This window comes from Caloenas nicobarica, chromosome 2 (genome assembly GCF_036013445.1).
Source record: "Caloenas nicobarica isolate bCalNic1 chromosome 2, bCalNic1.hap1, whole genome shotgun sequence".
Classification (NCBI taxonomy): Eukaryota; Metazoa; Chordata; class Aves; order Columbiformes; family Columbidae; genus Caloenas; species Caloenas nicobarica.
In genome coordinates, this window is record NC_088246.1 from 165,584,900 (window position 1) to 165,604,993 (window position 20,094).

The 20,094-nt window shown below is 60.0% G+C and overlaps 1 protein-coding gene across 2 annotated transcripts in view; it reads left to right on the forward strand.

Annotated features, from left to right (window-relative positions):
* Positions 1-464: 464 nt before the first annotated feature.
* The window catches only part of SCRIB (scribble planar cell polarity protein), a 116,641-nt gene continuing 97,011 nt past the window's right edge, over positions 465-20,094 (forward strand). For both annotated transcript variants that reach the window (XM_065627253.1, XM_065627254.1), the window contains exon 1: positions 465-818. In XM_065627253.1, the coding sequence (XP_065483325.1) occupies positions 657-818 (162 nt within the window). In that variant the 5' untranslated portion in view covers positions 465-656. The remainder of the gene's footprint in view (positions 819-20,094) is intronic.

Genomic DNA, 20,094 nt, shown 5'->3' on the forward strand with positions numbered 1-20,094 from the left:
GTCCCGCCCGCCGCCCCGCTCCCCAGCCCGCTGCCCCGGCCCCGCCGGCCCCGGGCGGCTCCCCGCTCCCCCCGCTCCCCAGCCCGCTGCCCCGGCCCGCTCCCCCCGCCCCGGCCCCGCTGCCCCGGCCCGGCCCCGCTGCCCCCGCCCCGCTCCCCCGCCCCGGGCGGCTCCCCGCTCCCCGGCCCCGGCCCCGCTCCCCGGCCCCGCTCCCCCGCCCCGGGCTGCTCCCCGCTCCCCCAGCCCCGGCCCCGCTGCCCCGCTCCCGGCCCCGCTGCCCCCGCTGCCCCGCTCCCCCGCCCCGGGCTGCTCCCCGCTCCCCGGCCCCGCTGCCCCGCTCCCCGGCCCCGCTCCCCCGCTCCCCAGCTCCCCGGCGGCGGACGGGCGGGGCGGGCCGCGCGGGGCAGGGCGGGAGCGGGCTGGGTTTCCCAGGGACGCTCGCGGGGGGCGGCGCGGCCCCAGGAGCCGAGCGGGCGCGGCGGGCAGGCCCGAGGGGCGGCGGGGGCCGGGGCGCGGCCGGATCGGCGGAACCGGGGCCGCCGCTCGGCCCGGCGCTGCGGGAGCGCCCGCCCGCCCCTCGCCGCGCAGCCGGGCCGTCCCTCGGGCGGCCCCTTCCCGGCGCGGCGGCGGCCGGCGCTGCCCCCGGCGCCGCCGCGATGCTGCGGTGCATGCCGCCGCTCTGGCGCTGCAACCGGCACGTGGAGGCGCTGGACCGGCGGCACTGCTCGCTGCAGGCCGTGCCCGAGGACATCTACCGCTACAGCCGCTCGCTGGAGGAGCTGCTGCTGGACGCCAACCAGCTGCGGGAGCTGCCCAAGGTGAGGCCGCGGCCTCGGGCCGCCGCGGGCCCGGCCTGGCGGGGCTGGGGGCCGGCGGAGCGCGGCCCGGCCTGGGGAGCCCGCCCCGGCCCGCCCGGCCCCGCTCCGGCAGCGGCCCCTGCCGCCCCCGCCCCGTGCCCGCGGCGGCAGCCGTGCCCGGCGGGGCGGAGGGGCGGCCGGAGCCCGCGGGGCCGAGCGGGGGCGCCGGGAGGATCCGCGGGCCCGCTGGGTGCCGGGCCGGCTCCTTGCGGTCAGGGGGGCCGGGAGCCGCCGGGCCGGGCGGTCAGGGGGAGCCCGGTCAGGGGGTGCCCGGTCAGGGGTGCCCGGTCAGGGGGAGCCCGGTCAGGGGGAGCCGGGCCGGCTCGTTACGGTTCGGGGGGAGCCCGGTCAGGGGGAGCCCGGTCAGGGGGTGCCCGGTCAGGGGGTGCCCGGTCAGGGGGTGCCCGGTCAGGGGGAGCCCGGTCAGGGGGAGCCGGGCCGGCTCATTGCGGTTCGGGGGGAGCCCGGTCAGGGGGAGCCGGGCCGGCTCGTTGCGGTTCGGGGGGAGCCCGGTCAGGGGGTGCCGGGCCGGCTCGTTGCGGTTCGGGGGGAGCCCGGTCAGGGGGTGCCGGGCCGGCTCGTTGCGGTTCGGGGGGAGCCCGGTCAGGGGGAGCCGGGCCGGCTCGTTGCCGTTCGGGGGGAGCCCGGTCAGGGGGTGCCGGGCCGGCTCGTTGCGGTTCGGGGGGAGCCCGGTCAGGGGGTGCCGGGCCGGCTCGTTGCGGTTCGAGCCCCGGGTGGTCGGGGCGGGGGCGGCAGCTCCCGTGCCCTGAGGGCTCAGCCCTTGGAGCGGGGACGCGTCACCCATCGCTTCACCCATCGCCGCTCTGTGAGCCCAGCCCGCTGCTCAGCAAAGCACAGCGGCAGCTTAAAAACGCTGGCTTAACCTGTAGACCACACAAGGTACCAAATAAGTTTATTAAAAGTGACTGAGGTGCTTTGTACTTATTACCTGGGACTTCAGCCTGTGCTTGCAGCTGCTTTCACAATTCTGTTGAGTTGCGGAATCCCTCTGCACAGGTGACACTGGTGATAAACCCTCGGTGCTGCGCCACGCCGCGCTGACGCGGTTCCTCCGGATCAGGGGACGGGGCATCCGCGGTTCCTCCGGATCAGGGGACGGGGCATCCGCGGTTCCTCTGTGGATCAGACGGGAGATCCGCTGTGCAGAGGCTGCTGCCCAGGCGCCCCGGCTCCCAGCGGGTTTGAGTCTGGAGCACGGGCCGAGCTCTGGAGTTCGGGCCCCAAAGCGCCGTCCAGCAGGAACCGAATGATGTTCGTGCTGTGCCGGGGGCCGGAGCACAGGACAGCGCAAACAAGAGCTGGGATTTGCACCTGCCTCTCGGGAGGAGAAGCTTCAGACATTACCGGGCCATGGGATGCTCTGGAGGAATTTTTACCACGTGTCCCCTGTGGAAACTGTACCACTTTTAAAAAGTTAGTTAAGTATTACCTGTGCCAGAGAGGGAGTCAGTAAATACAGACTAACCTTTTTATTAAAATTACTCTTTATTGTAATTACTGACATGTTATGAAACCTGCCATGAAATCTAGAAAAGAAAACCCAATGCAAACCAAAAACTTGGTTTTGATCCAGGCCAAAATAATTCAGTTCAGTTTTGTGAAACCATACAATTCATGCATTCCTACCTAAACAAACTCTCTCGTATAGAAACGGCAGACTCCTGCTCTCCCAATGTCTCATGATTTTGCGTCTGTCTGTCTTTCCTGCTCGTCTGGCTCTGTGTTGCTGTGCGCCAGGCCGCTGTCTGTCCAGCTGCGAGGACACGTTGTCCGGGTGTGCGGGCACTGCTGTGCCGCTTTTCCAGATCTCTCCTGTCGCGTGGCCTGGGACCTCATTAGGCTTCAGGTGGGGATGTTTCTGTCTGCTGGGAAATGTGCGTTGTGGGCAGGTCAGGACTGATGAACGAGCGCAGGTGTTTCCTGCAGAGGCGGCCGATTGCGACACGTCTGCGGTGAACCTGCCGATCCCTCGCTGCTCAGCTGCTTCATGTCCTGCTGAATAGTCGCAGTCCTGCCTTGTGTTCACACCGAGCTCATCTGGACTGAGGTGTCACTGCGTATTGGTAGCTTTTGAAGAGCATTGTTGGATTATAAACACGAATTTATTCTGGCCTTCAGTGCGTGATCAGGTGGATATCCTGGCTGCGGTGCAGGTGCCGTGTGTCTGTCCCAAGCGCTGCGTCTCCTCGTTGGCACCAGAGCGCTGGTGTTTCTGAGCACTGTTCTTTCACTCCAGCTCTCTGTGTGTTTGGCTTGGCAGCGTCAGAGCTCTTGCCGTGGCCTGTCCTGGGTTGTGGGTTCCCTCTCTGCTGGGTGAATTCCCCCAGATTTTAGACTTTTCTGCCAACAAAACAACTGAGAAGAGACAGATAAGCTTCTGGTCCGCTAGTCTCGAAAGAGATGTAGTAAAGTCAGGAGAGGTGCAGAGAATGAGGAGCAGGATCATGGAGGAGCGTGGTCAGACCCAATATGCAACAGCTTTTGCACGAGGAAAATAAACATTTACACGATCTCTTCGGTCTGTCTGGAAAGCACAGTGCTGTTCTTCTGTTAGATGACAGAGGTCTGGAGTGTCACAAATGGCCTGGAGGGCACGAACAGGGAGCCACCGGCCACAGGTTTCTTCCTGCACGAGGGCGGGAGAGCATTGAGTGAAACCAGAAAGGGGCTCTGTTCAGAATAAATGAAATAATTTTTTTTGCAAAGTGTAGTTAAGCTGAAGCATGGAACTTCTTGCCATATGACGTAGTGGATGTTCAAAGCTTACACGAGTTCAGGAAAGAAACGGACCAGTTCATGGAAGAGAAAATGCCCCCAAATGAGTGTATACAAAGTGACCGTCCTGCTTGCGCTGCCTATCCCAGGAGAGACATGGAGGAAGCGTTGCTTTGGACTTGCTGTGCTTGCACTCGTGCGTATCCAGCACTGCCCGCAGCTGCTGCGGGCCTTCTCCAGCCGTGACGGGTGTCAGCAGAACCTCAGCGCCCTTCCCGAGCAGGGTGCGGGTGCAGCTCGTGCAGCTGGGGAGCGGGAGGGCAGACACGAGCCGCCCGAGCGCTGCTGCTCCCGGAACAGCCGGGGACGCTGCGCCTGGAGACACGGGGAGCAGGAGCAGGACCCGCCGGCCTTCCCGTTTCCAGCCCCGCCAGGGTCCCTCCAGCTGGTGCCCGGACGGTGGGTAAGGAGATGTGCGGTTTGGTGGAGCAGGGTTAGACCTGGGGTCTGACCCGCTGTGTCCTCATGGTTCGTGCTGACAAAGTGACTGGGTGGTGCAGAGGGCACCTCTCGGTCCCAAGCGCAGGAGGGGCCTTGTTAAAGGTGTCACTGTCGGGGGCATGTGGGGAGGGACAGATGCCTAACACAGGGGTAAGAATCTGCATGTTACACAACGTGGATGTGGGATGAAACTGAAAATAGATTGCCCTTCCACCAGGCAGCAACACTCAATCTGGGCGCATGTCCTCCCCGAGGGACGCGATGGGAGAGGTTTGGGTTGGGACGGGGGACCCTTTCCCGTTGGAAACGTGCCTGTTCTGTGAGAGGGGTGGGAGGAGGATCTGTGCGAACCACGAGGGCCCACGGGGAGAGGAACGTGCGAGTTTCACCGAACGGGGCTGCGCGACCCGCTCCTGGGAGGAGGGTCGGGGACCCCGAGATGTGCCCGCGGCAGGTGGAGGAGAGAGCACCCAACGGGGATCGGTGAGAAAAACGTGAGGTGAGACTGAACGCAGCTTTGGTAGCAAGTTTGCCCAGAGCAAGTGTGTTTTTAAGGGCTTAAGCAGCGGTTTTTGGGGAAGGCTTCCATGTGGAGGTGGCTTTTGGAGAGGTCATCTTGTTTTACAGTTAGCAAGCAACTGCCTTTGAAAATGTTAAAGTGTATCTGACTCCTGTGGGTTTTCTTACCTAGTGCCCACTACCAGGCCACCTCTGCCTGACACGCTTTTATTTGTCTTTATTCCACTGGCTCCAGAGCCCAGAAACACGGGCACCCTCCCGCTCTCTCTGCGGCACTATTTTCTGTACCAGAACTTGCCGTGTCCCCTGGCGCTCTGCTCCTGGTCTGATTATCCGGCCTGCCCGCCTGGGAGCGGCACCACCCGAGCTCTCCCCTCCGAGCCGTGGAAGGGAACGCTCGTTTCCCTCCGGCCTGCAGCGCTCAATACTCTTCTGTCTGCCCTTGCGTCGTTTTTATTTGTCCCGCGTGGAATCTTGCCTGTTTTGAGTCCAGATTTTTCACGATGGCGGCTCTGCTCTGGTCGTTTGAAGTGATAGATTAAATCTGTGTTCGGAGCATCTGCTGCCTTGTTGCAGGGATTTGCTGCCAGGGTGATACAGCACGATTTAATGGAAAATGATAAATTCCATTTGGGAAGTTCCCTGTGCTCCTCACGAGGGTGTCTGGGTTCCAGAGGAGAGAACGTCTTGCTCCCCGCTCTGTCTTGCACAAAGCGATTTCTGCAGGACTGTGAGTGTGTGGCGCAGCACGGCAGCAGGATCGGGAGCAGGTCCCTCAGTCGGGGATATGGGTTTCAGGGATACAGCCTGCTAAATCATTACACTGGAGCTGAAAAACCGCCTGGCTGCTGCAGTCCGCTCTCCACGGGCACTCGAGAGGCGCAGGTCTCACCAGGCAGGAATGGACGCGGTCGGGCGTTCGGGGGAGGAATTCGGAGGTGGCGGACGGGCCGGTCGCAGCGCGGCCGGGATCCCGGCGCGTCAGGAGCGCTGGCTCGCGGTGTGGGAAGCAAAGGGAGAGGTCGGAATGAAGCCGGGTGGAGCTGGGCAGGGCTGGGGATGGCAAACAGGTCGGTGCGGAGGAGGGAGGAGAGCTCGGTGTGTCGGGACGGGGGCAGGCGGCTGGACGCCTGGGCAGGGGATGAGACGGGGAAAGGGAGGAAATTAAAGAGCTGTTGATACCAGTGCTCGAGTAGCGGTGGTGCTGGAGGCAAGCCCGAGGGACGTCTGATGGAGGAGCTGCCATTTCCCTGCCTTTTTCTTTTTTCTTACTAAAGCTCCCATGAAAAAATTGGCCCACTGCAGTAAACCCTTTTTTGGCACTGCCCAGTGAGCTGTTAGAAGCTTGTGCTGAAAGCAGAACCGGACACCTGGGTAGAGCCCCAGGGAGAGGCAGGAGGCCGCTGGGGCCCGGGGCAGATCCCTCCTGCGCTGGCCCGTTGCTGTCGGCGTCTCGGCGAGGCCGTTTCTGGGCCGGCACGAGCAGCGCGAGTTCCAGCGGCTCCGGCTCGGCTGCCCTGGCCGGGGGTGACGGCATCGCCGGCCTCGGTCCGGGGATTGGCTGCACCCCGCGGGCGAAACCCCGAGCGTCACTTTCCCAAGACAAGGTGGGGCCTTGCAAAGCTAATTAAGGGCAGCTTTTAATTTACTGGCATCTGGGGCTTGCAAGGAGGATCTTGGGTTTTATTTGCTTCCATGGAGGAGTAAAGCTGCTCCTTCTAATCTCCCCATGCTAACAGCCCTTCCCTGAGAAAGTCGGGAGCCGCGAGCCGGTGACGGGACCGGCCGTGGTTGACCGGGCGGCTCTGGGGTTGGCTCCTTCTTCTGCATGTGAATTCGCTGCATCACGGGCTTTGTCAGACCTGCGAGCTGCATTTGTTTAACAAATCCAGTCAAGAAACTGGTTTTGCTTGATTGTTAGGAGACCTGTGTGCAGAGTTGGCGTCCTGCTCCGTTCCTCCCAGGAGCTCAGGAGCTGCGTGAGTTAGTGTGTGCAGATGGATGTGGTTTTTTTCCTCCAAAAGCCAGGTATTCTGGATGTGCCGTTTTTCAGAAGTTGAAATAAGTGCAGGCCATTTCACCCTCATCCTTTTGTCTGTCATATAAATGCTGGGTGGTGACCTGGGGGGTTTAGGATTTGTGCTGGAGTGGTACTAGCTGAGTATAGGCTCAGTTATGGAAAAAGGAGCGAGTAAAACTCTCGGACATACAAACAAGGGAACAGGAAAGAGACCACGGAAGTGATTTTATGCTTTAAGGTCTACAAATAAGAATTGACTGTTAATATTTCCCTCTCCGCGAGCTGCAGGCGTGCGCTCAGCCTCGCGGCTGGGCAGCCTGTGGACGCGGGTCTGGGAGCAGCTCGGGTCTCGGGGCACGTCCAGATCAGCCGGACGGTGAAGCGCGGAGCCGTGCTGGGCGGCAAAGAGGCTCAGCGAAGCAGAGAGTTCAGGGACGTGCAGGTGACTGTGGCCTGAATGGTGCTGCCTCTCCCCAGATCTTCCCTCACGCTGGTTTTGTGCAGCGTAGGCAGGTCGGCAGTGAAAGCACCTCCTCGGTCTTTCCCCAGGGTTCAGCTGACCCAGTTATGTGAATCTCCAGATACGTCTCTGCGGTGTGGCTGATAACGTGTCCCGCGCCTCCGGGTGCCTCGGCCGCTGGGCGGGCTGCTCGCAGCTTTGGGAGCCTCGGTGGCAACTCCTGCCCTGGCTCGGCGTCCCCTGCTCGTGTTCCAGGGCCCTGTCTCCGAAGCGTAAACGTGATATGCCGGTGGCCCTGCGGAGCACCTGCAGTGACCTGATCTGCTTGTCTCCGAGATCTCTGCTCGTTCCCTTTGGCTCTTGTCTGAATATCTGCCAGGAGGGATTCAGGTGGCGTTTCATTGATGGTTAGAGGTAAAGACAGGACTAGGTTAACCTCTTTAGGTCTCCTCTGACCTGTTATGTATATTCCCTGGAGTATTCCTGGGTTTTGTAGCCTCGTTGCACCTGGTAGAAGCGGCGGTGGAGGAGCGAGGCGGCTGGCCGGACGCGCCGTGCGTGGGCAGAGGATGCGGCGGCCCGCGGAGCTCGTGCGTCGCAAGGTTCTCTGTGGTTTCTGACTCCTTTTTCCATCTCTGGTTCAGGGCATTTAATGGTGAACATCTGAGCTGTTCCCCCGAGAGCTGCTCGGGCACCTTCCTATTCTTTGTACTCTTCCTGTTCAGAGTTGTTTGTGTCTTTTGTGTCTGAACCTCTTGCTGTCCCCTTCCATGCAAGGACACTTAACTCTTCTTAGAGGCTTTTCCAGTCCCCCGAACGTGCTCCCGTGAGCCCTGGGTGTTCAGTCTGCTGTAGTCCGAATGCCCCGCTCTGCACCCATTAGTAGACTTGATCTCATCCGCCTTGTCTCAGTTTCCCAGTTTCAGGGTTAGAGCGTTATTTGTTGGGGTTTTTTTGTTCTTTTTATGGTGCCACTCAGTGCTGGAGATGCATCCATTGTATAAACTTACAGGATGATATGATTTTCTGCCTCAAGAAAATACAATCCTATTTGAAACAGGTTATTGTCTACCTCTTGGCATTTTTCCCTGTTGCTAATATTTGTGACATTACAGATAAGTAAATTATGTTTTTGTAATTGCCAGTTGACCTTTCTCTGGTCGGAAGATGGTTTAGAGGAAGAGAACTGGATTGGTGGGTCGGGTCCCCTTGTTCCCGGGAGGGGGCTGGGTGGGCAGAGGTCAGTGGTAAAATAGGTAAGAAAGGGGGTGAGATCTTTGGGTAGTAGTTGGGGTGTGTTAGGTTTTTGTCTCTTCAGCTGCAGCCAGGATGCTATCCTATGAAATGATATTAATAGATCTCTCCAGATTAACGCTTTTGCTCCATGTCTGCGTGTTGGGGTGCCGGTGGCACGTTCACCGTGCAGGACGGGCTGAGGCCGCCCGTGCTCTGGTTTCTGTTTGCGCAGTTGTCGGCGCTGTGTTGTGTTCGGGCTGCAGCCGGGACTGAGCTGCAGTCGGTGAAACTCCCCACAGCTCTTTGCGAGAGCGGGGTGTTCCTCGTGCTGTCGTGATCTAATTCTGGCTCGGGGATTTCCTTTCTGTGGCCCTGAACTGGTTTGTCATTCCCTTTGGACCAGAGATTCCGCTCTGCTCCCAGCGCCGTCCTTGCTGCCCTGTCCGGCCCAGAGGGTCGGCATTCCTCAGTCCCGGCTTAACTGCTTGGGAAGGAGCAGCTGCTGAGCCTTTGGCTTGGAGACAGCTCGCTTTGTCTTAGCTGGAATGTGTTCCTGACGCTTAAGTACTTTTATATATCTGCAGTACATTCCTCAGGGCCTGATACGTGGGGTTAAATAGTCGGAAATCCGGCCAGTCTGCATTAGGAGGGCTGTGCTGCGGCAGCCGGTGCCTGCGCAGGGTCGGTCGCCCCGGCTCCGGGCTCGGGTGCGTGTGGGCACGGGGACTGCTCGTGTTCGGGACGTGGGGTGCTGCTGCCCTGCCCCGGGGGACATCCCGTGCCCCTGGGGACAGCCCCCTGCCCCGGGGACATCAGTTATTTGGGAAGATGCCTGTCTGGTGTGGTACATGGGGCTGTGTCCGCTGCCCGTGGTCTTGTCCCACACCTGCTCAGGTGGGTCAGGTTGAGTCTCCAGGAAACTGGCACGAGGCTCTGGGAGGAACACCCGGGTGTGGGGATCTGCCAGGACAGCCCGGGTGTGGGGATCTGCCAGGACAGCGGTGGCGGATCTGCCAGGACAGCCCGGGTGTGGGGATCTGCCAGGACAGCCCGGGTGTGGGGATCTGCCAGGACAGCGGTGGCGGATCTGCCAGGACAGCCCGGGTGTGGGGATCTGCCAGGACAGCGGTGGCGGATCTGCCAGGACAGCCCGGGTGTGGGGATCTGCCAGGACAGCCCGGGTGTGGGGATCTGCCAGGACAGCCCGGGTGTGGGGATCTGCCAGGACAGCCCGGGTGTGGGGATCTGCCAGGACAGCCCGGGTGTGGGGATCTGCCAGGACAGCCCGGGTGTGGGGATCTGCCAGGACAGCCCGGGTGTGGGGATCTGCCAGGACAGCCCGGGTGTGGGGATCTGCCAGGACAGCCTGGGTGTGGGGATCTGCCAGGACAGCCTGGGTGTGGGGATCTGCCAGGACAGCCCGGGTGTGGGGATCTGCCAGGACAGCGGTGGCGGATCTGCCAGGACAGCCCGGGTGTGGGGATCTGCCAGGACAGCCCGGGTGTGGGGATCTGCCAGGACAGCGGTGGCGGATCTGCCAGGACAGCCCGGGTGTGGGGATCTGCCAGGACAGCCCGGGTGTGGGGATCTGCCAGGACAGCGGTGGCGGATCTGCCAGGACAGCCCGGGTGTGGGGATCTGCCAGGACAGCGGTGGCGGATCTGCCAGGACAGCCCGGGTGTGGGGATCTGCCAGGACAGCGGTGGCGGAGCCCTCCCCATGGCACCAGGGCTGCGGCCGCTCTGCTGGAGTTCCAAACTGATGTTCTCATCTCTCAGAAATCACTTTTGTGACCTCTGCTACCATTAACTCCATTATCCTCACTAGATTTCAGGTGGAGTGATTCTCCTTTAGTCTAGCTATTCTGGGAATACACGTTGCTTGGGTTGTTTCTCGCAATGCAGGGCAAGGAGCGTCTGGAGTTGAGTGCTCTGGTGGCACAGCCCGTGTCGCAGGAGGCTCTGGACGGACTGTGCTGTGAGGACTGTGCCGCCCTGGGCTGGCGTCCTGCCGGCTGCCCGAGAGGCGTCTGTCTGGTTCGGTGGCCTCACCGGTGAGTGAGGTGTTGGCTTTGAGCACAGTGACTCGGAAGGACTGAGTTTGACCTTAGAGCTGATCAACTCCCAAGTGTTTTGCTTTGCAATTTTGGCTTCCAGCTCCGCTTCAGTCCCTCTCATGCAGCCAGCGTTCCTCAAAGGCAATCCCGCTGGCACAGCGAAGATCAGCTCTTGCTTTCGTCGCAGATGTGAAAGGAGGGACCCAGTTGTGTTCGCTTCTCTTACCTGTGGGTCTCAAGACTGAAGGCAGACGCGCTCCCGCAGAGCACGCAGCAGTCTCTGCTTCCTACGTGGGCCGTGCTTAAGATGTCAAGGCCGCGTTTTACCAGGAAAACGCGAACGAAACACAAGGCTCAAATATGGGATCTGGTTTTGCTGTGAACATTTCGAGGAGCCGCCCGAGCTGCTGCATTTCGCCGCTGACGGACGAGTCCTGCCCGCGGCGGCAGGGTCCTTGCGCTTGTTCTGCTGGGGACAGACGTGGCTCTGCTGCGTGCTGCTGCGGGCCCGGCCGCGGAAACCAGCCCCTCGCCTTGCTCGTGAATCGGCAGGAGAATTGTAACTATTTTCCTGCTACGCAGTCTGATCCTGCCTTTAATTAAACATGTGCTGTCCTCGTGAAGGCAGTGGGACTGTACCAGCCAGGTTTGACAGCGGGACGTGAAGTTCTCTTAAGAATAAGGAGATGTGAGGAGGACCTGTCCTTGTCACTGGCACTTCCAGGATCGGCAAGGTTGGCAGAACCTCTGCTCTGGATCCCTGTAGCCCATACCGGAGGCAAATTAACGCCGCGGGCACTGTTGGTGTGATCAGCTCCTGCAGTGTCACCTGCTCCAAACACCTCTGGCTCTGGGCCTTTGTCTCCGGGGCAGCATGTGTCGTCACAGTCTGGTTTTGAGGAAGAGGAGACGTCTGAGACACACCGTTCGGGTTGCAGAGCTTGGAAGCACCTTGATAGTTTTGGCTGCAGAAGCAAGAAGGTTTTGTGCAATTCCAGTGTGAAGACCGTGTTCATAGCACAGACCCGGTTCCTGGTCTGCAGATGTATAAATTGTCGAGTTGTCTCAAAGAGGTCGGCCCGTGTGTAAGATCACTGTGGGTTGTGTAAGTCGGGTGTCTGACTCCTCGGGCACACACCCAGCTCCCTGCAGCCGCCTCAGCCTGGGAGATGCCCCGACTCCGAGGCATTTGGGAAGCCTGCCGAAATGGTGTGGCTGAGGGGAGGAGTGTCCCTGCAGCCCGGTGGCACGCGACAGCCCCCCGCTCTCTGCCGGGTGCCACAGGGGCCCTGGCACCGCAGCAGCCCCGCAGAACCGCGGAATGTCCTGAGCTGGGAGGGACCCACAAGGATCCCCGAGCTGTGCCGTGGAACCCCCTGGCTCTTCTGCGCAGAAACTGCTGGGGAGCCCGGGGTCCGTGTGCCCTCGCTGTCCCCTGTGGAGGCGGCCCGTGTCCCGGACAGGGCAGCGGTGCGGGGGCTGGCGCTCAGGGCAGAGCACCAGGGGATGCTGGGGACACCGCCGTGTCCTTGTCCCCTTCCCCCGGGATTAGGCACAGCGCCTTTGGTGGGGCTGGTGTTTGGGGTGAGACGGGACAGGCGCCCCTGCCCAGACGGGTGGAATTGCTTCACACGTGTTTTGGCGTTGGTGTGGAGAGCACGGGATCTCCTTCCCGAGCAGCGGCAGCGAGGGCAGAGCTGCAGCTCCACCGGGGACAGGCCACGAGCTGTTTTGGGACAGCCTCAAGAAAACAAAGACTCAGAATATGAGGGGGAACTTCTTTACTTTGAGGGTGCCAGAGCCCAGGAACGGGCTGCACAGAGGGATTGTGGGGTCTCCTTCTCCGGAGACATTCAGAATCGCCTGGACGTGATCCTGTGCGATCTGCTCTGGTGACCCTGCATTAGCAGGGGGGTTGAACTAGATCAGGGGTGTCAAAGTCATTTTCACTGGGGGCCACGTCAGCCTTGTGGTTGCCTTCCAAGGGCCGAACATAATTTTAGGACTGTATACCACCACTATCAGTACTGACATGGCTGATGTGGCCCCTGGTGAAAATGACTTTGACACCCCTGGACTAGATGATCTCCAGAGGTCCCTTCCAGCCACCACCAGCGTGTGATTCTGGGGTTCTGTGGTGGGTAGAGGGCTCTGGCCTTGCAGCAGGCGCTGCGGCTGGACGGGCAATGGCAGCTGGTGTGGGGGCTCGGTGGGGCTGGAGGATCCGTGTCCCTGACCCTGCGTGGTGTGGGGGCTCGGTGGGGCTGGAGGATCCGTGTCCCTGACCCTGCGTGGTGTGGGGGCTCGGTGGGGCTGGAGGATCTGTGTCCCTGACCCTGCGTGGTGTGGGGGCTCGGTGGGGCTGGAGGATCCGTGTCCCTGACGCTGCCATGGTGTGGGGGCTCCGTGGGGCTGGTGAGGCTTGGTGGCACTGGAGGATCCGTGTCCCTGACCCTGCGTGGTGTGGGGGCTCGGTGGGGCTGGAGGGTCCGTGTCCCTGACCCTGCGTGGTGTGGGGGCTCCGTGGGGCTGGAGGATCTGTGTCCCTGACCCTGCGTGGTGTGGGGGCTCGGTGGGGCTGGAGGATCTGTGTCCCTGACCCTGCATGGTGTGGGGGCTCGGTGGGGCTGGAGGATCCGTGTCCCTGACCCTGCGTGGTGTGGGGGCTCCGTGGGGCTGGAGGATCTGTGTCCCTGACCCTGCGTGGTGTGGGGGCTCGGTGGGGCTGGAGGATCTGTGTCCCTGACCCTGCATGGTGTGGGGGCTCGGTGGGGCTGGAGGATCTGTGTCCCTGACCCTGCGTGGTGTGGGGGCTCCGTGGGGCTGGAGGATCTGTGTCCCTGACCCTGCATGGTGTGGGGGCTCCGTGGGGCTGGTGAGGCTTGGTGGCACTGGAGGATCCGTGTCCCTGACCCTGCGTGGTGTGGGGGCTCGGTGGGGCTGGAGGGTCCGTGTCCCTGACCCTGCGTGGTGTGGGGGCTCCGTGGGGCTGGAGGATCTGTGTCCCTGACCCTGCGTGGTGTGGGGGCTCGGTGGGGCTGGAGGATCTGTGTCCCTGACCCTGCATGGTGTGGGGGCTCGGTGGGGCTGGAGGATCTGTGTCCCTGACCCTGCGTGGTGTGGGGGCTCCGTGGGGCTGGAGGATCTGTGTCCCTGACCCTGCATGGTGTGGGGGCTCGGTGGGGCTGGAGGATCTGTGTCCCTGACCCTGCATGGTGTGGGGGCTCGGTGGGGCTGGAGGATCTGTGTCCCTGACCCTGCATGGTGTGGGGGCTCGGTGGGGCTGGAGGATCTGTGTCCCTGACCCTGCGTGGTGTGGGGGCTCGGTGGGGCTGGAGGATCTGTGTCCCTGACCCTGCGTGGTGTGGGGGCTCGGTGGGGCTGGAGGATCTGTGTCCCTGACCCTGCGTGGTGTGGGGGCTCGGTGGGGCTGGAGGATCTGTGTCCCTGACCCTGCGTGGTGTGGGGGCTCGGTGGGGCTGGAGGATCCGTGTCTCTGACCCTGCGTGGTGTGGGGGCTCCGTGGGGCTGGAGGATCCGTGTCCCTGACGCTGCCATGGTGTGGGGGCTTGGTGGGGCTGGTGGGGCTTGGTGGGGCTGGAGGATCCGTGTCCCTGACCCTGCGTGGTGTGGGGGCTCGGTGGGGCTGGAGGATCCGTGTCCCTGACCCTGCATGGTGTGGGGGCTTGGTGGGGCTGGTGGGGCTTGGTGGGACTGGAGGATCTGTGTCCCTGACCCTGCGTGGTGTGGCGGCTTGGTGGGGCTGGTGGGGGCTCTGTGGGGCTGGAGGATCCGTGTCCCTGATCTGCTACACGTCGTCAGGCTGCTGGGGTTGTCCCGGACTGAAGCCGTTTCCCTCCCTCCTGCACACCCATCTCCACTGAGCCCCTTCTGAAGGCAGGGGTGGCCGCGTGGGGTGGCCGCGTGGGGTGGCCGGGGTCACCTGTCGCTGTCAGCCCCACGCAGCCCAGCCAGGCTGGCTCCCACTGGGGAATGGTTGGCTTTCCAGGCCTGCCCTCGGGATTTTGTTGTTTCTGGGAAACAGCATAGCTGAGTGGTAGCTCAGGGGGGTTGTTCTGATCCTTTCATCTGTGGTCCTTTCTCCTTTTCTCATTTTCCACCTCTGGATCTGACTAAGTGAGCAAGGGGAAGGCTCTGCTGAGCATTGCTCTGCAGCACCAAGGAAGCCCTTGGGGGTGGTGTCCAAATTCCCAGCACCACTATCTGGATACTGTGGTTCTCTGAGCTAACCTAATAGCTCTGTTAACCTTTTTCCGTGTCCTGGGGCCTTGCCACAGCCTCAGTAGTAATGCTGGGAGTTTCACAGGTACAAACACTGATGGTCCAAGAGGCAGGATTGCCATCTGGTGAAAGGATGTCCCGTCACCACGCTGCACACACACAGCTTGGTTGGAGGCACGCTGGTTGCAAAGAGGAGGATGAAACTCCTTCAGATGATTTTTTGGGGTATCTTATAGACAAACTGGCTTTACAAGGGCCCTTTATGACTTTGCCATGTATTTACATGCTGTGCGTGACTTCGCGTGTGTCAGGGTGTGCTGCTGTTCAGAGGGACCTTGATGGGCTGGAGAAATGGGCCAACACAAGTGTCATGGAGTTCAACAAAGGGAAATGCCACTTTCTGCACCTGCTGGGGAATAAACTCATGCACTAGTACAAGCAGGGGGCTGACCACCCGAGAAGCAGCTTTGCAGAAACACTGGGGGTCCTGGCGCACCACAAGTTGACCAGCAGTTTGAACACTGCCAGCAGGTCAGGGGAGGCGACGCTTCCCACTGGTGACCCACATCTGGAGGCCCATGTCTGTGCCGGGCTCCCCAGGGCGGGGAAGACGTGGGCATACAGAAGTGTGTCCTGTGACGGGCCACAAAAATGATTAAGAGACTGGGGCGTCTGTGACGTGGGGAGAGGCTGAGAGAGCTGGGGCTGTTCTGCACGGAGAGGAGGCTCGGGGGATTTTACCAATGTGGATGTGCTGTCAGGACACGGCTCAAGGACATGGAGCCAGACTCTTCTCAGTGGTGGCCAGTGGCGGGACCAGAGGTAACAGGCACAGAGTGAAATAGAGGAAATTCTCTGTAAACATAAGGAAACACTTCTTTTGGTTTATTTTACTGAAGGGGTGGTCAAACAGTGGGACATGTTGCTCAATGAGGTCGCAGAATGCCCATGCAGGTTACCCATTCCCTGGGTAACCTGCTGTAGCTGGCCCTGCTTTGAGCAGGGGTTGGCCTGGCTGATCTTTCCCGACCCAGGAAACCACAGGCCAGTCAGCCTCACCTCCATCCCTCGAAAGGCGATGGAACAGCTCATTCTGGACGTCATCTCCAAGCATGTGGAGGAAAAGAAGGTTATCAGGGGTAGTCAGCATGGGTTCACCAATGGGAAATCATGTTTGACCAGCCTGGTAGCTTTCTATGATGGTATGACTGGCTGGGCAGACGAGGGAAGAGCAGTGGACGTTGTCCACCTTGACTTCAGCAAGGCTTTTGACACCGTCTCTCACAACCCGCTCATAGGCAAGCTCAGGAAGCGCGGGTTGGATGAATGCACGGTGAGATGGATCGTGAACTGGCTGGACGGCAGAGCTCAGAGGGTTGTGATCCATGGTGCAGGGCCTGGTTGGAGGCCTGTAGTTAGTGGGTTGCCCAGGGGTCAGTGTTTGGTCCAGCCCTGTTCACCCTGTTCTCAATGACCCGGATGAAGAGACTGAGTGCACCCTCAACCATTTTGCTGATACCAAACTGGGAGGAAGGGCTGGCACACCAGAAGGCCATGCTGCTATCCAGCGAGACCTGGACAGGCTGGACTGGGTAGAGAAGAACCCGATGGAGTTGAAGAAGGGCAAGTGCAGGGTCCTGCACCTGGGGAGGAACAACCCCAGGCACCAGCACAGGTTGGGGTGGACCTGCTGGAAAGCAGCTCTGCAGAGAAGGACCTGGGAGTTCTGGTGGACAACAGGTTGACCATGAGTCAACAATGCGCCCTGTGGCCAAGCAGCCAATGGTACCTGGGGGCACTGAGAAGAGTGTGAGCAGCAGGTCAGGGAGGTGAATCCTCCCTCTGCTCTGCCCTGGTGAGGCTGCATCTGCAGAACTGGGTCCAGTGCTGGGCTCCACAGTTTAAGAAGGTCAAGGAATTACTGGAGAGAGTCCAGCGGAGAGCTACGAAGATGCTGAGAGGTCTGGAGCATCCTTCTTATGAGGAGAGACTGAGAGAGCTGGGTCTGTTCAGCCTGGGGGAGAGAAGCTGAGAGGGATCTCATGAAGGTTTATAGACGATATCTCCAGGGTGGTGTCAAGAGGATGGACCAGACTCCTTTCAGTGGTGCCCAATGATAGGATGAGGGGCAACGGGCACAGACTGAAGCATGGAAGGTTGCATCTGAACATGAGGAGCAACTTCTTTGCTGGGAGGTGCCAGAGCCTGGAGCAGGCTGCCCAGAGCGAGTGTGGAGTCTCCTGCTCTGAGACATTCAAACCCCCTGGACCGACCTGTGCGATCTGCTCTGTGACCCTGCGTGAGCAGCGCTGGGCTGGGGGATCTCCAGAGGGCCCTTTCAACCCCAGTCGTTCTGTGACTCTGTGATCTTGAGGTCCTTTCCAGCCTCGGCCATTCCGTGTCCTGCTGGACCTGCCTCCATAATGCGAGTTGTATTTTTGACCGAACTGCTGTATTGGGAAACGTGCGCCCCTCGCTCACTGTCCCGCGGCGTTCTCCGTGGCGGTTTTGCAGACACCAGCTCTGGTTTCTGCCCGTAGCTGGCAGCTCTGCCGGTGTCCGTGGGCAGCGAGACGCCCGTCTCGTGCTGGTCCGTGTGTGGCAGCGGCGGCTCCGCTCCCTCCCTGCACAACAGGAGGTGGCTGGGGCAGCTGGTTTTGGGGCGGGACAGTCAGAGCTCACACAGTGGACGAGGAGGGGGCACAAGGGGCTGCCAGGCTTTGGCTCTACTCGGGAGCTGGCAGCTCCCTCTCAGTTTGGCGGCACCACCGGCAGTGCCGCCCGTCTGCAGCGCCGGGGAGCGGTCGCAGCACGTTGAGATGTGGGGCCAGCACCTCGTTTCTGACTCCGGTGGGTGTTTCCTCCCCCTGGGGTCTCTCTGCCCTCCCGGGCAGGAGCACACCGCTGACCAGAGCTGGAGCCGCGGGCCGAACGCTCCGTGTGTGCGGAGCTCCCGGGGCTCGCGGACGTCTGTGCTTTTGGGGCTCACTGGGCGAGCAGCTCTGCAAAGCGAGGGGCCGGGCGGCGCGTGTTGTCAGTGAGCTCTGTGTCCTGGGTCAGCGGCCTCGCCGTCAGCACGGGAGGCTCGGGGCCTCCTCAGCACCGGGTTCCTCAGCAGGAGCCAGAGGTGGATCTGCCGAACGGAGCCTGCGTTTGCTGCCACCAGGGTTTCTTGTTTTCGTAAACTGGCTGAGCCTGTTACTGTTTCTGTGGATAATCTCAAATAAAACCACAGTGTGGTGTTTGGCAATGTTCCTTGAGCAGAACTGGCCTAACCATTGGGGATGAGCCGTGTGCTCAGGATCGCTCTCTGCTCAGCTGGTTCTAATATTTCGATTTGAAGATGCCATTCCTTTCCCTTTGCAATGACGATAGTTTTGACTGTCATAGCAGTGATTCTGCTCCACTAGCCTGATATTTTTCTTCTATAAAATTACTCCAAAGGCAGTGATCTGAATCAAGAGTTTCATTAATAATTGCACCAGGGTTTCATCCCTTCTCATTTCTGCCTGTATCATCATGTTTCATTATTGAAGTGGGTCTTCAAAGTTGCTGAGGCATCAGTCATTGTTAAGACAGAAGTCTTTCCAATTTAATTGTGGTTGCCTGGACCTGGCAGAGAAGTGAGTGTCATGTATTCTAACAGGAGCAGAATAAATGGCTCAGAGGGGTCGGTTCACCTGGGGGTTCTTGGGAACCCAACCTGTTTATAGCAGGTGGCTGTGGCTTCCAAGTGGCCGCTGTGGTTCATCTGGGAAAGCTCGTCACAGTCGGGGGTCTCCCTACGTTTTGGTGGTTCTCTTCCATTATTTATTTATGTTGGTTGCACACTTCAGTATTTGCTTGTCAGAAGCAAAAAGGGACATTTGAGGCTTTTCATTTGGTTCTGCAAACGGGCCTGTGAGTTTGTGTTCATGTTGCATGTACCCTTGTTGACTATGATCTCTGTACGTGACCATCTCCTCTCCGCTCTTCTGCTGGACACTGTGGCATGAGGTGCTCAGCCTTCACCCGTGGTCGGCGGATCGGAGTTGGGCTCCTCGCGGAGTCTGCAGGGTGTGCTGGCACCGTGGTGGCAACGGCGTGAGGGACGGACACCAGGAGCACCCCGGGGATCTGCAGGGTGTGCTGGCACCGCGGTGGCCAACGACGTGATGGGTGGACACCAGGAGCACCCCGGGGATCTGCAGGGTGTCCTGGCACCGCGGTGGCCAACGACGTGATGGGTGGACACCAGGAGCACCCCGGGGGTCTGCGGGGTGTCCTGGCACCGCGGTGGCCAACGGCATGATGGGTGGACACCAGGAGCACCCCAGGGATCTGCGGGGTGTGCTGGCACCGCGGTGGCCAACGGCGTGAGGGACGGACACCAGGAGCACCCCGGGGATCTGCAGGGTGTCCTGGCACCGCGGTGGCCAACGGCGTGAGGAATGGACACCAGGAGCACCCCGGGGATCTGCAGGGTGTCCTGGCATCGCGGTGACCAATGGCGTGAGGGACGGACACCAGGAGCACCCCAGGACTGGGGTGGCTCACCGGCAGACCCTGGGCCCAGAGGACTTTTGGATCCTCCATCGCTGGAGGGTTTGGAAGACTCGACCAGCCGCGGCCCGGGCGGCCTGGTCCGAGCTCCCGGCAGACCCCGCTTTGGGCCGGGCTTGGACTGGAGACCACCTGCCGTTCCTTCCAGCTGGGTTTATTCCATGACTCTGCGATGAAGGGCTGCGGTATACAAAGGATTAGAAGGATATTACTTCATTGTCCCTTTTGACTGAAAGATCCATGGATCTAGGTTGCCTTTTTTTTTTTTTCAGAGAGATTGAAGTAATAGAATTTTGTTCAGAAATTGTGAATGACTAGAACGACTTCTCCTGTGTTTGACTGCTTTTGTCTTTAGAGAGGCTGCTGAATGAGGATCTCAAACATGCTGCAGAGCCTGTATTTCACATTTTTCTTCCTTTTTTGTAATGTTACAATTTTGTGGAGTATTTCTTGTGGCTTATAGTGCTTTACAGACTCTTTATGCCTTCCACTAGCTTTCAGCCAACCAGTACATTAATGAGAGCAGTGGCCTATGTATTTCCAATCCGTTGGTTTGCAGTTGCTCTGCTCTGGATATTGTAAGAATTTATACCCCCCAAATCTTATTTGCAAGACAATATTGTAGTTGTTTTCCATCTTAGCTGTCCCGTAACCATTCACATACTTCAACAGTAGAATATCTTTGTAATATATTCTGATTTACAAAAGCTCTATCCCCCTCTTTACCCAACTGCGCTGTCAATATATTCGTACGCTCTCCAATCTTTGTCTTGACCCCTTTTATAAATGTGTGACGCCTTCCATCACGCTCTGAGCTGGAAGATTTAGGTCATGCAGATTTGGTGAACTTTTTTTTTTTTTTTTTTTTTTTGTTCGTTTGTTTGTGGGTTTTTTTGGTTGGTTGTTTTTTTGTTTTTATCTTCAG